This window comes from Pogona vitticeps, chromosome 7 (genome assembly GCF_051106095.1).
Source record: "Pogona vitticeps strain Pit_001003342236 chromosome 7, PviZW2.1, whole genome shotgun sequence".
Taxonomy (NCBI): Eukaryota; Metazoa; Chordata; class Lepidosauria; order Squamata; family Agamidae; genus Pogona; species Pogona vitticeps.
The window spans coordinates 20442058-20456314 of record NC_135789.1 but is presented as its reverse complement, the minus strand read 5'-3'; the positions used below and the strand labels follow the sequence as shown (position 1 = coordinate 20456314).

At 44.6% G+C, this 14257-nt stretch overlaps 1 protein-coding gene and 1 pseudogene across 1 annotated transcript in view; one reads left to right on the top strand and one right to left on the bottom strand.

Annotated features, from left to right (window-relative positions):
* Window positions 1-4555, bottom strand: part of LOC140703702 (maestro heat-like repeat-containing protein family member 2B) — a 30013-nt gene extending 25458 nt beyond the window's left edge. Inside the window, exons 1-5 of the mRNA XM_078379096.1 lie at window positions 4523-4555; window positions 2499-2664; window positions 1843-1941; window positions 1183-1334; window positions 402-542 (exon numbers count right to left, since the gene is read on the bottom strand). Of these exons, the coding sequence (XP_078235222.1) occupies window positions 402-542; window positions 1183-1334; window positions 1843-1941; window positions 2499-2664; window positions 4523-4555 (591 nt within the window). The remainder of the gene's footprint in view (window positions 1-401; window positions 543-1182; window positions 1335-1842; window positions 1942-2498; window positions 2665-4522) is intronic.
* Window positions 4556-5828: 1273 nt separating this feature from the next.
* On the top strand, window positions 5829-6944 carry LOC110071635 (cytochrome b-like; annotated as a pseudogene).
* Window positions 6945-14257: the final 7313 nt, after the last annotated feature.

Below are 14257 nucleotides of genomic sequence, written 5' to 3'. Positions count from 1 at the left end.
AAGGCCCCAGAGAAGCCTGCGAGGGGGCCCTTCCTGTTCTCCCAGAGCTCAGAAAGGCTTTCGGGGGTGGGGGGTGGGGGTGGACTACCATCTTTTGACTCTCCCACCCAGCAACAGTGGTGCTCTTTATGGTGCCCCGTGCGCAACTCTTGGCTCTCAGGGCCTGTAAACGTCTTCCTAGGTCTGGAGCTGTTTCACTGCCCCCTCACCCCCCAAAAATCCTGGTGTCTCCACTCTCCTCTCTAGGGCTGCCTCTGCCAGCTTAAGGGATGGCCTGGCTTTGGTGATCCAGGACAAGCCCAAGCAGGGAGACCCTGGCGAGCACCTCTCTGCCATCATCCTCCTGAGCGTGCCCGTCTCCAAAGAATGTATTCCCGCCTCCCCCATGACTATCCATTTACTTTGGCCATGAGGGGAGCATCCACCATCCTGCTCTCCTTGATGACATCCGGGAACTTCCTTAGTATTTCGTCCTGCTGTGGCCGGTAGCGAACGAGAACGGCCAACATGGGCCACCGAGCCTTCAAAGCCGCCTCGCTCACCTGCAAGAGAGAGAAATGCAAAGAACCTCCTTAGGGTTCGGTCCCTCAATCAATGCAAGGAAACGGATCCATCCCCAGAGGAGAAGGAATCTCATCTCAAGCCAGGACAAGCTTTGCTGGCCTTCGTCAGAGATGAAACCAATGGTGACCGTAAGATCCCGGCACTCTGGACAGACAGGATTCTTCCCAGCTGTGCAGTCACCGGGCAAAGCAGCCCATCATCCGGACGCTTCACGATGACCAACACAGGAGCAAAAGAGGGGCTGTGTATCTTTTTCATTCTTTTTTTGCAAGGCATCACTGGGAGGGGAGAATCAAGGTTGCCCCCCCTCCGCCCAATGGAAGAGCAATCTTTGCATTGCAGCTCCTTGCCCAGCAACTATTCCGAGTGAGGGCACTACGTCTCGCCTTCCCTCCCGATTGGCTTTGAGTCAGAGGGAAGGCGCTGCTCCCCCTTCGTTGGCCCTTCCTGACCAGAGCCAAGGCAAGGGAAGCCCTTTCGTGTCAGAGACACGAGCCTCTTCCTGTGCAGGGAGCAGCAAGACCGAAAAAAGACTCCCCTCTCCCGGGCTGGCACGACTCCTTCTACCTGATACAACCGGGAACTCACCCAAATTGAAATAAAAATGAGTTTGCTTACATTTCTGTCCTCCTCCTGCTGCCAGTATCCACTCAGCCGCTGGTAGATGGACAGGAGGGGACGGCAAAAGCTGGACTCTGCCTCCCGAGGGTAGTGGCACAGCCTCCAGTTCTTATAATAATAGGCGACGGAGAGGCACATTTTCTCCACAGCTGTGAAAGAAAAGGACGAAGGTGAAAGCCTGACCCCTGAGGACCTTCCCTGGGGTCAGAGACATGGAGCTTCTAGCAGGCGGACAGGGTTTGACCCTTAGGGGAAATGGACCGGATCCTTCCCCATTGCTCCTTTCCCAAACCCGCTTGGCTTTCTTTTGCAGAAGCCTTGCTCGACCTGCTCTACTTGCCCCTTGCACCTCGTGTGTTGCTTTTGGTCTCCTCCCCTTCTAACACTTGGGGTTAAACTGAACAATCCATTTCTCTGCCCTTGAAGAAAGCCGTTTGTCTCTTCAAAAGCTGGAGCAAGTCTCAGGAAAGTCACTGGGAAACGCAAGACGGGAAGAAGACGGGAAGATGGGATGGTGGGGAATATGCCAATGACCTCGGCACAGAAGTCTGTACTTTAAGGAGAAGAGGGGCTCCGTCTAGAAAGGCCGTCAGACGGATAGGAATGGGGAGGACTCTTAGGCCAACTCCCGAGGAAGAGATCCGCTTTCCCACTCACCAGAACAGATGGCCACCTTCTCTCGGCTTCCCAGGTCAAGGATGAGGATGACCTGAAGGTAGACAAAGCTGGAGATGATGTAGGGGACGGTCCGGAGAGCTGCAAAAGGAGAAAAAGACCCACACCATGATCTACTCATTCATTTCCATCAAGATGTAATGGGGAAGAAATCAAACAGGGTAGTGAAGCCCAGCAGGAAGCTTAAGAGGCACAACCCAAACACTCCTTCGAGGGAAGGCAACGGGCATTCTGAGGAGGATGATCACGCTGTAGCCGCTTTCTGCTACAGCTCAGTGTCAACATCACTCCGGGGCAAGCTTGGGCGAGTCTTTTTTGAGACCCAAGGTAGAAGCAGGGAAAACAGCAAGGCGAGGGGGTCCGGCAGAAAAGGCACCACCCTCTACCAGGGATTCAAGAACAAACAAGGAACACTAGGGAAAGGGTGGGCTTTCCTGCAATTAGTCGGCCATTGTGCAGTTGGGGAAAAGGGGGTCTCTTCCCACTTCTAATTTTAATGGAGGTCTCATGAATTTGGCACCTTTGGTCCAGCTTCTTCAGTTCACTAGTCCTCCCCCAATCCCCCTCCCCGCAAGCCATCTGGGAAAGGAGGACATCAAAACCCACAACCATAGAAGAAAAACTCGAGAGGTGCAAACCGTAGCGAGAGGTGAAGTTCTCCAGGGTCTTCAGCAGCATGGGGTGGGGCGGTGTGTCCACCTCCTTTAAGATGCTCTGGAGGTGGCACATGACCTCATTGAAGTGGCCTTTGGCCAAAGACAGAAGGAGGTCGCTGGCTCTCTTGCTGCGTTCCTCCGGAGCTCCCTAAAGAAGCAGATCAGGTTGAGTCATCTTTACTCCCTTCTTTATCCCCTTGCAAACTTGAAATGGGGGATGGGCGTTCGGAGAACCAATGAATCCAGAGGTCAGGAAAGTTTTGGCTGTCCGTGGCCAGAATCTCCCATCCAGCCGGGCTGGTAACGAGGGCGACTGGGGGTTTCTCCGAACTGTCATCTTCAGAAAAAGATACTAACTTTCCTAAACTCTGGATTGATTCCATGATCCGGCCCTGGCTAGAAGTGCTGGTCAAATGGCCCAGCGTGCACAATCCTTCCGGACAACAGATAGGTGCTTGGATGTGTCCAGATCAGGCCCTCACAAACAAGCACCGACGGCCTTTCTTTCCACCCTGTGATTCCAAGGATCGTGACCAGTTTCTCACTCAACTAGCCCAGGCTTGAAGGACATGGTTTGTGGGTCCTTTGCTCTGTCCCCTCATTGGAAGAGATCAGGAGCACATCTGAGACAGGAGGCCTGTCAGAAACAAGGTCCCCTAAAGATCGCTTGATCCCCAAACAGAGTAATTGTAAGTAATTAAGAAAGAAAGATAAAGGGTAAAATCATGAGCTTTGGAGTCTGCCAGGACGAACAAAGCTCAGGCTAAAGGACTCTGTAGCATTCTGTGGCCTAACTATTCTTCTGGAAGCAGGCTCAGCAGACTTGCTATTCAAAATACCATTCTTAAGGATTTTTAAGAATAATTTTTATTAGAAAAATAATTTAGAGATATTCAGTTTGTTGCATAAGCAAAGCATAAGTTACATATCCATAGGATATTGTAGTTAGAATCTTAACAACATTCATTTAGCAAAAATCAAATAAAATTCGAAAAAGCTTCTTGAAGGGTAGGCAAGGGCTAGGCCCCCCTCCTCTAACTCTCTCTCTATACTACATCTGAGCATAAAGCATTCAAAATGGCTCTCTGGAAACTAAAATCTGGCATCTGAGTCTGGAAGCTCTCGAAGCCTTCCAGTCTCTTCCAGCAGACAAACGCAATGCCGCAGTAATCATGGAAACAGAAGAATATAAGGACAAAATCAGGGAACGTCTAGACCCCACCACCTAAAGAAAACTGAAACGGGAGCCAACCAACAAAATCACAAAACAAACAAACATGCAGATCAAGAGTTCCTCCCTGCACCCCAACGTCCTTCAGCGAACCAGCAAGATAGAAGCTCCCCACCAAGACTACATGGACTTCCCAAAAGCCACAAAGACTCAATCCCACTCAGGCCCATCGTAAGTGCCATCAGCTCCCCGACATAAGAATTAGCAAAATACTTAGCCACCCTGCTACAGACTCACATTGGACAAACCTCATCCTACATCAAAGTCTCAGGACATTTCATAAGCAAGATCAGCACCCTGAAACTCAAGCCCGGGGACCGACTGATTAGCTTTGACGTAGTATCCCTATTCACCAAGGTCATCATCATAGGCATCCTATGATAACGTGCTCTGTATGGAGACTTGGAACAGCGTCTAGTGATTTGACGCTGTACGCAAAGCTGGGGCGTCCTCTCCAGGGCACGAAGTCTGGGTAAAATAATATGGAGGATAGGCTTTTACCCAAGCAACCAGCAAATCCCCCTCTCCACGTCACTGAAATAGTCCAATGGAAAGCCAAGAGCCATTACAACTGGTTTCAGCGACGTCGCAGGAGTTGACAGAATGACATGAACTGCATCCGGGACAATGGCTCCGGATTTTAATATTCTATATTGGACCCCTCCCGAGAGGTCAGCAATCCTTGCATGAAAGGTTTATCATGTCCAGCTTCAGGCTCTTATATCGAGGTTGCATCACAAGACGACCTGTGGTTGATGAGTATGCTACATCTCACCCCTGACCCCTCATTCCTTGGCCCTTTCGGCATTTAGTATTTTTAATCTATTTTCAACTCTCTGTACATTTCGAGTGCCCAACCATTACAGTGCACCTAGTCCATATTATCAAGGTGTTTACTCCGCTAGATATCCCATGTATTACAATCTTTTAATGCTCGTATGACATAAAACTTCTAAAAAACCATCAATTTCACCAAAAATACCGAGAACAACAAACATTTTGTTAAACATTCCTTGCAAGCAACCACTATCCTGTATTTTCGAGTAACAGGACACCCAACCAGAGCCAACTCTAACACAACAAGCAATGTAAGCAATAGCCCCACCCCCGAGAAAAAAAGACAAGCCCCCCAGCCGAGTACAACATAGAAATTCCACCATAGCCAGAGTCTAATATACAAGCCAACTCACCCCCCACCCCAGTTAAATCTAAATAACCCCCCCACCCATGCAACCATCATGACAATCCAAAAATACCCAAAACCGGACAGCCCTACAACATAATTACCTCATGCCTGAGGAGACACACCTGAAGCAAGCGCAATTGAATAGGCAAACACTACCAACATTCCTCCTAAGTAAACTAAAAATAAAATCAAAGAAATACAAGAATAACCAAATTCAGCCAAAATACCACACCCAAACCCAGAAGCAACAACCAATGCCCCCGCACCAAAACATGGCGACGGATTAGACGCTACCCCAATAACCCCCAAAAGAAACTCCCAGGCAACAAAAAAACACCAAGTGCATAATTTCCATCAAACCTTCTTGAACCTCTGACCTGAAAAATCAACGTTGTTATTCAACTATGGAAATAATGTCCATTCCCCGAAAAGACACACCCATCCTACAAGACAACAATACTGCACTAGTAGACCTCCCAACCCCATCAAACCTCTTTAGCTGATGAAACTGCGGCTCACTCCTAGGCCTCATACTCATAACCCAAATCACCACAGTAGACATAAAGTAGTGCCCCGCATGACGACGATAATCCATCCCGTGAAAATCGCTGTTTAGCGAAATTGTCGTCATGCGAAACCCCTTCCCCATTGGAATGTATTGAAACCCGGTTTAATGCGTTCCAATGGGGAAAATACTTCATTGTCCAGCGAAGATTGCCCATAGGGAAGCCATTTTGTGAGCACTGATGAGCTGTAAAAATGGCTGCCCTGCGAAGCATGGGTCCGGAAAACACAGCGCAGCCATTTTGCAAAGCCGAAAAAAATTGTCATCTTGTGAACGAAGAGTTCACGAAGCACAGACCTAATCGATGTCCAGCGAAAATCCCCCATAGGAATGACTGTTTTGCGAATCGCTATAGCGATCGCAAAAAGTCAACGTTATGCAGATTCGTCGCTTAGCGGGGTTGTCGTTCAGCAAGGTACCAGTGTACACTACAAAGCAGATGTATTATTAGCCTTTGGTTCTCTCTCTTACATCTCCCGAGAAGTTTTCTACGGATGACTAATCCAAAACCTCCATGCAAACGGAGCCCCTTTCTTCTTCATCTGCCTCTACCTCCACATCAGTTGAGGGTTATAGCATGGCTCTTACCTAAATACAAGCACATCAATTCTAGGAATCCTACTTCTTCTTCTATTAGTACTAACAGCATTCATAGGCTACATCTTACCATGGGGGGGGCAGATATCATTTTGAGCCGCAACTGTAATTACCAGCCTTATTTCAACAGTCCCCTACATCGGAAAGTCTATCATAGAATGAGTTTGAGGTGGCTTCTCAGTAGACGACCCAACTCTAACACGATTCTTTATATGGCACTTCATCGCACCATTCGCAATTGTCGGCACCATGGGCGCACATCTAGCAACCTTACACCAACTCTGCTCCAACAACCCAACCAGTTTCACATCAGCCCTTGACATAGTCCCTCTTCACTCATATTTTACCATTAAAGACATCGTATTCGGGGCATTCGCCCTCTTTACCCTTAACCTCGTTACCCTCCTTACCCCAAACCTATTCCTTGAACCAGAAAATGTCATTAAAGCTAACCCTTCAATCACACTGACCCACATCAAACCACAGTGATACTTCCTATTCACTTACGCCATTCTTCGAAACCACCACCCACCACCCCGCTAAAGTGACAGGGGTTGTAAAATAGCACTCTTTGCAATCGTAGGCCTCGCCTTGATACCAATACTCCACTTTTCCAAACAACAAAGCCTAATATATCGACCAATCTCACAATTCTTATTGTGAACCTTAACAGCCACAATTTGTGCTCTAACATGAGCAGAAGGCACACCCTTAACATACCCAATAAATGCTACCAGGGCAGTCGCCAGTATTGCCTACTTCACCCTCCTTTTTATTGTCGTACCAACTGCGGCCAAATTCGAAAACACAATCTCCTGTCCTGCTAGCTTAAACACCCCAAAGCACTAATTTTGTAAACTAAAGACAGAAACACCCGCAGGTCATCAGAAGAGAGCGACCAAACCCAACCCTGACCCCCATAGCCAATATTTTAACTAAACTATCTTTTGTCTTACACCACTGACTAAATATTACTAGTAAGCACCAAAACAAATCTGTTCCCCAGGCTTGCCCTCATCTGTTTACTATCGTCCGGTACCCCCCCAACCCCCATTGCTGAAAGAGTAAAAAGCACGCATACAGATATTTATAATCCCCATTATTAGTCCTAAAATAATGTAAACTTATGCCCCATGTATATCGTGCATAGATTTTTTTTTCCCCATGCATATCATCATAGACATAATGCTCTTAATTGTACTAATTACATGCCACTACATAAAGTACAATAAATTCCCCACCCCATGGATAACAAGCATGCAAATACCTGCTTAATCGTACATAATCCTTGCCCTACCATCAAATATTCTATATTGTACCCCTCCTGAGAGATCAGCAATCCTTGCATGAAAGGTTTATCATGTCCAGCTTCAGACTCTTATATCAAGGTTGCATCACAACGCGGTTCCCCAATTGAAATGCATTGAAACCTATTCAATGCATCTCAAGGGGGGGGGGGACAACAACAAATTAAAAAAGAGTCAGAACAAAGTCAAATTTGGTTAACAAAGGGTTTATTAAGTGCACTTTATTATTTCAAACATTTTAAACAGTAAACTTTAACTTAGAAACATTTAAAAAACAGCAAACATGAGGCTGTTTAAACCATCGTTAAGCGAAACAGGGGACCCAAAATTTAATTGTTATGTGAAGCATGGTCCCAACCATCGCTAAGCGAAAATCGCCCATAGGGACCAACGAAGCGCAAAAAGGCTCAGAAAAAGTCATCGCTAAGCAATTTCATCGTTAAATGGAGCAATCGCTAAGCGAGGCACCACTGTATTTGTTATCTATTTTCAACTCTCTCTACATTTCAAGTGCCCAACAATTACAGTGCACCTAGTCCATACATTATCAAGGTGTTTACTCTGCTAGATATCCCATGTATAACAATCTTTAAATGCTCATATGACGTAAAACTTCTAAAAAACCATCAATTTCACCAAAAATACCGAGAACAACAAATATTTCGTTAAACATTCATTGCAAACGACCCCTACCCTGTATTTTCGAGTAACAGGACACCCAACCCGAGCCAACTCTAACACAACAAGCAATATAAGCAATAGCCCCACCCCAAGAAAAAAAGACAAGCCCCCCAGCCGAGTACAACATAGAAATTCCACCATAGCCAGAGTCTAATATACAAGCCAACTCACCCCACACCCCAGTTAAATCTAAATAATTTCCCCACCCATGCAAGGTACAGACACTCCTCCAGCAGATATTTCTAGAAGACATCAAGGCCCTTTTCCAACACTGCCTAACAACCAGCTACTTTCAGTGGGATAACAAGTTCTATGAACAGACAGATGGAGTGGCCATGGGGAGCCCCCTCAGCCCAGTTATAGCAAACTTCTACAGTAGTACCTCGACTTACGAACTTAATCCCTATTGGAACGACATTCATACGTCAAAAAGTTCGTAACTCGAAGTACCATTTCCTATTGAAATGCATGGGAACGGAATTAATCCATTCCAGCATTTCAAAAAGAAAAAAAGCAGGGGGAAAGGGCTGGAAATTCAAATTTCCAGCCCTTTCTCCCTGCCTTTTTGGCTTCGGAGGTCTCAAAGGGCTTCCTCCGATCTCGGGGGGAAAGCCCTTTGAGAACAAGGTCGAGGCTCTGTTTCCAAATCAATGCCATTTTTTTTTCCCACGGGGGTGTTCGTAAATAGCTCCCTGCAAAAAGGCAGGGAGAAAGGGCTGGAAATTCGAATTTCCAGCCCTTTCTCCATGCATTTTTGCCTTCGGAGCTCTCAAAGGGCTTTCTGCCCAACATCGGAGGAAGCCCTTTGAGAGCTCTGAAGGCGCAGATTGTGGCGGCAGGGACCCCCAGGGAGGTGTCCCATGGTGGCGGGCAAGCCCTGGGAGACCTCCCTCGTGGTCCCCGCCGCCGCGATCGGCACCTTCGGAACTCTCAAAGGGCTTTCCCCCGACATCAGAGAAAGCCATGTGAGAGCTCTGAAGGCAAAAAGGCAGGGAGAAAGGGCAGGAAATTCGAATTTCCAGCCCTTTCTCCCTGCCTTTTTGCAGGGAGCCATTTACGAACGGCTCCGTTGGAAAAAAACAAAAAGGCATTGACTTGCGGACAGAGCCTTGACGTTGTTCCTAGGTCGAGCTCTGTTCGCAAGTCGATGCCAATTTTTGCCAACGAAGCTCTTCGTAAATCGAAAAATCCGTATCTAGGGACGTTCAGAAGTCGAGAGTTGACCGTACATGGAACATTTCGAAAAACAGGCCCTGGCTTTGGCACCCTTCACACCCACAGTCTGGTTCTGATACGTGGATGACACCTTCGCAATTTGGAACCATGGTGAAGAAAAACTGGAAGAATTTCAAAACTGTCTTAACAGCATCCACCCAATTATACAATTCACCAAGGAAAAAGAAACAGAGGGCCAGCTCCCTTTCTTAGATGTCGTGGTCATACGCAAAACTGGCCTCCTATTGGGACACAAGGTCCACAGAAAACCCACACACAGAGACCGGTACCTACACAAACACTCCAACCACCACCCACGACAAAAAAGAGGCATACTCAAAACTCTGGTAGACCGTGCAAATGGGAACTGTGTAGCTCAATTTCTCAGCACCGAACTCAACCATCTGAATTGGGCCCTATAGGCGAATGGCTATTCCAAGAATGAAACCAAGAAAACAACACCAAACTGAAGAGGAAAAACAGGCACCCACAAATAAAGTATTTCTGCCTTACATCAAAGGGGTAATGGACCGCATGGGGAAACTTTTGAAAAAACACAGCCTACAAACAGTATTCAGACCCACCACAAATACTACAGTCAGCAAAGGACAAAAGGAAGCCCCTCACCACTGCAGGAGTATACCGGATACCTTGCCGTTGTGGACAGGTATACAGTGGTGCATCGCAAGACAGGCGCTCCGTTATCGACGAATCCGCATTATGACAAGATTTTTGAATGTGGGAATTTTGTTGTGCGATGATCGGTTCCCTGTTTCAGGAACCAATTTTCGCTTTCCGATGATCAAAACAGCTGATCGCCGGGGTTTCAAAATGGCTCCCTGCTGTGTTTAGGATCCATTTTTCGCTGCACAGGCACCCAAAAATGGCCACCCCTATGGAGGATCTGCGCTGGACGGTGAGTTCTTAGCCGATTGGAACGCATTAACCGGGTTTTAATGCATTTCAATGGCTTTTTTATTTTGCTTAACGACGTTTTCGTTCTACAGCGATTTTGCTGGAATGAATTAATGTCGTAATGCGAGGCACCACTGTATATTGGAACCACAAAACGCAGTTTTCACACCAGACTCAAACAGCATGAGAGACACTGCAAACTACAGCAACCGGAAAAATCAGCAGTAGCTGAACATTCCCTAAAACAAGCCGGGCATGAAATTCTATTTCAAAACACTGGACTACTGGACAACACCAGCAAGCATTATGTTAGACTGCACAGGGAAGCCACTGAAATCCATAAGCACCAGCAGAGCTTCAACAAAGAAGAGGAAAGTCTATAAAACTTAATAAGGCCTGGCTCCCAGCACTGGAAAATACAGCATGCAAAATGTCAACCAACTCTATCCAGCCACGAGAGCCAGGGATCATTGCACAAAAAAGACCAGCTAAAGATACCCATCAATCACAGTGACAGATAATCTCTCCCTCTTATCATAACAATACATCCACAACAAAAACACACTGATCACCATCATCACTATATCTCCTGAATAGGACAAAAAGCTGTTCCCACAGCTATAAATGCTCAACTATCCAGCAAACAGCAACAGAGCATGGACTGAGTTCCTACTCCAGTCCTCTGAAGATGCCAGCCACAGAGTCTGGCGAAACGTCAGGAACAACAACCTTCAAAACACGGTCAAAGAGCCTGAGAAACCCACTACAACCATATATAGATATCGTTTCCTCTTCTTTTTACTTTAAAATACAGTGGTGCCTCGGGGCTAAACGGAACATCGCTAAACGGAACATCACTAAACGGAATTTTAAAAGCCATAGAAACACATTGAACTTCGTTCAATGCGTTCCTATGGCTTTAAAACTCACCGTTAAGCGATCTTCCTCCATAGCGCCGCCATTTTCGCGCCCTCTGTAAGCGAGGGCAGGGCACGAAAATGCGGCGCGGACCTTCCGGCGGCCATTTTGGAACCGCCGATCAGCTGTTCTCCCCCGCTTCGTTATGCGATATTCGCTAAACAAATCGCTTAGCGAATATCGCAAAGCGAAAAAACGCCACAGGGGCCATCGCTGAGCGAATGCTCCAGCGATGGCCCAGAGCCCCTCGTTAAGCGAGGCACCACTGTACTGATTTTTCTTGATTGCAAAAGCATTGACACTCTGATGTATAACTGGATTGATAAGGATGCAGGAAAAGAATCTACAAATTTATTTTTTCTTAAATAACTATATTAAGATATATTGTTAGCAACTCTGGACTTTCATCTATATAGATAATAGATAAGCATATATAATTCTTAAACTTGAAGTGTTTCATGTTAAATATAATAATAGAAAATGCTTAGTGAAAGATAAATATAGGTGTAAGATTATACTTCAGATAATGTATGTATGTTAATTATTATAAATCAGGAAGGTTTTTACTAAACTTAATAGTTGAAGCATTGATACAAAATATACATACACATACACACACACATACACACACACACACACATATTAAAAAACTTTTATTACATCACAAACAGACATACAAAACAAACAAAAACCTATATGCGGGAAGATGTTTTCCATACAATCATATCCAGTATATAGTCTGACTACATAAACCATATTGCCCTACTAAGATATTTAAACTATATTATACACACACACACACACATATTAAAAACTTTTATTACATCACAAACAGACATATAAAACAAACAAAAACATATATGCGGGAAGGTGTTTTCCATACAATCATATTCAATATATAGTCTGACTACATAAACCATATTGCCCTATTAAGATATTTAAACCATATTATATATACACACAGACATATTAAAAAATTTTATTACATCACAAACAGACATACAAAACAAACAAAAACATATATGCGGGAAGGTGTTTTCCATACAATCATATCCTTCCCTCCAGTCAATTAAGTCTTTCTCTCTCCTTTTTTTCTTTGCTATTCCATCTTGGTAATCCTCTCTTTAAATTAATTGTTTTAAATTGAAATTTGTAATTTTATGATGTTATATATTTTTATACTGTTTTGTTTTATTTTGTAAACTGCCCTGAGTAGACATGGTCTAGAGGGGCGGGGTAAAAATCAAATCAAATCAAATCAAATCAAATCAAATCAAATCAAATAAATAAATAAATAAATAAATAAATCGATCAATAAATCAATCAATCAATCAATCAATCAATCAATCAATCAATCAATATAGTCTGACTACATAAACCATATTGCCCTATTAAGATATTTAAACCATATTATATTCTCCATTTTAGAATATAATATGGTTTAAATATCTTAGTAGGGAAATATGGTTTATGTAGGCAGACTACATATTGGATACAGTGGTGCCTCGCATTGCGACGTTAATTCGTTCCAGCGAAATCGCTGCAAAACGAAAACGTTGCTATGCGATATTAAAAAGCCCATGGAAACGCATTAAAACGCGATTAATGCATTCCTATGGGCTTAAAACTCACCGTTCAGTGAAGGTCCTCCATAGCGCGGCCATTTTTGGTGGCTGTAGAGTGAGGAACCCATCCCAGAAAACAGCGTGCGGCCATTTTGTTTACCCAGCGGCGATTTTGAAACCGCCAATCAGCTGTTAAAAAATCACCACTTTGCGATGATCGGTGCATGAAGCAGGGAACCGATCATCACAAAGTGAAATTCCCCCATAGGGAACATCGCAAAGCAATCTCTTTTGCAACTGCAAAAAATGTGTTGCAAAGCAATTTCATCGCTAAACAGAGCGATCGCTATGCGAGGCACCACTGTATGATTGTATGGAAAACACCCCCACACATATATATATGTTTTTGTTTGTTTCGTTTGTCTGTTTGTGATGTCATAAAAGTTATTTTTTAAAAAAAAAAAAGTTAGATCCTGCCTTTCAGACTGTCCCCTCCTATCAGACCTGCCCTCTGGAACGATGGAAAGACTGATAAAAGCCATTGCCGAGATGCCCTCCTCTGCAGCTCCAAAGACTCCGAAGACAACTTTCCAAACAAATTGCTGTTGATTGTGAAAAATTGCTTCTTACCTCTTTCAGCATCTCTTCGGTCAATAGAGGGACCAGCAGCTTCGTCTTGCTTTCTCCAGCTGTGCGGAGCAGATCTTGGGCAGCCTCATCAGCATCTTCCAGGCCCTGCAGCTGGATGCTAACCTGATGCTGAAGCTCTGAAAGGGAGAGCATGGGATCGGTGGTTACCAATAAGAGAGTTGTAAGCCGCCCAGAGACCTCTGGGTAGTGTGGGTGGCATATAAATTGAATAAATAAATAAATAAATAAATAAATAAATAAATAAATAAATAAATAAATAAATAAATAAATAAATAAATAAATAAATAAATAAATAAATAAATAAGAGGCGCAAGGAACAGAGTCTGGCAAATCTGTCCTAAGATGGTGGGCTTGGTGAGACCATCCAATCCAACCCCCTGCTGGACCTGGAAGCCAAGCCCTGGGAGGATAGACTGAAAGAACCCCCTCCCTCCCGCCCTCCTTCCGCCCCCCCCCCACCTACCTTTCTTTAAGTGGATCTCCATATTGGACCACTTTGGCCCCAGAGGGGCCCTGGCTGCCAGATGGATAGGATATATCAATAATTAAACTAATAATAATAATGATAATAATATTGATAATAATAATGATAATAATAATGATGATAATAATATTGATAATAATATTGATAATAATAATAATAATCAGAATAATAGTAATCAGAATAATAATAATCAGAATAATAATGATAATGATAATAATGATAAGAATAACAATAATTTGAGTGAACTAAGCAAAAAAAAATGGCTTTTTGCTCAGGACCGCATTCACTCTGAGGGAAAATGTTGAGGGGGGGACAGAGGGCTTGTCTTTCCTCTATGACATGTCTTGATGACCCGAGCTGGCCAAGGGGGGCAAGGCTGCTGGCCTGCAGGCTGCTTTCATCATCCTTAAAACCATTATGATCTGG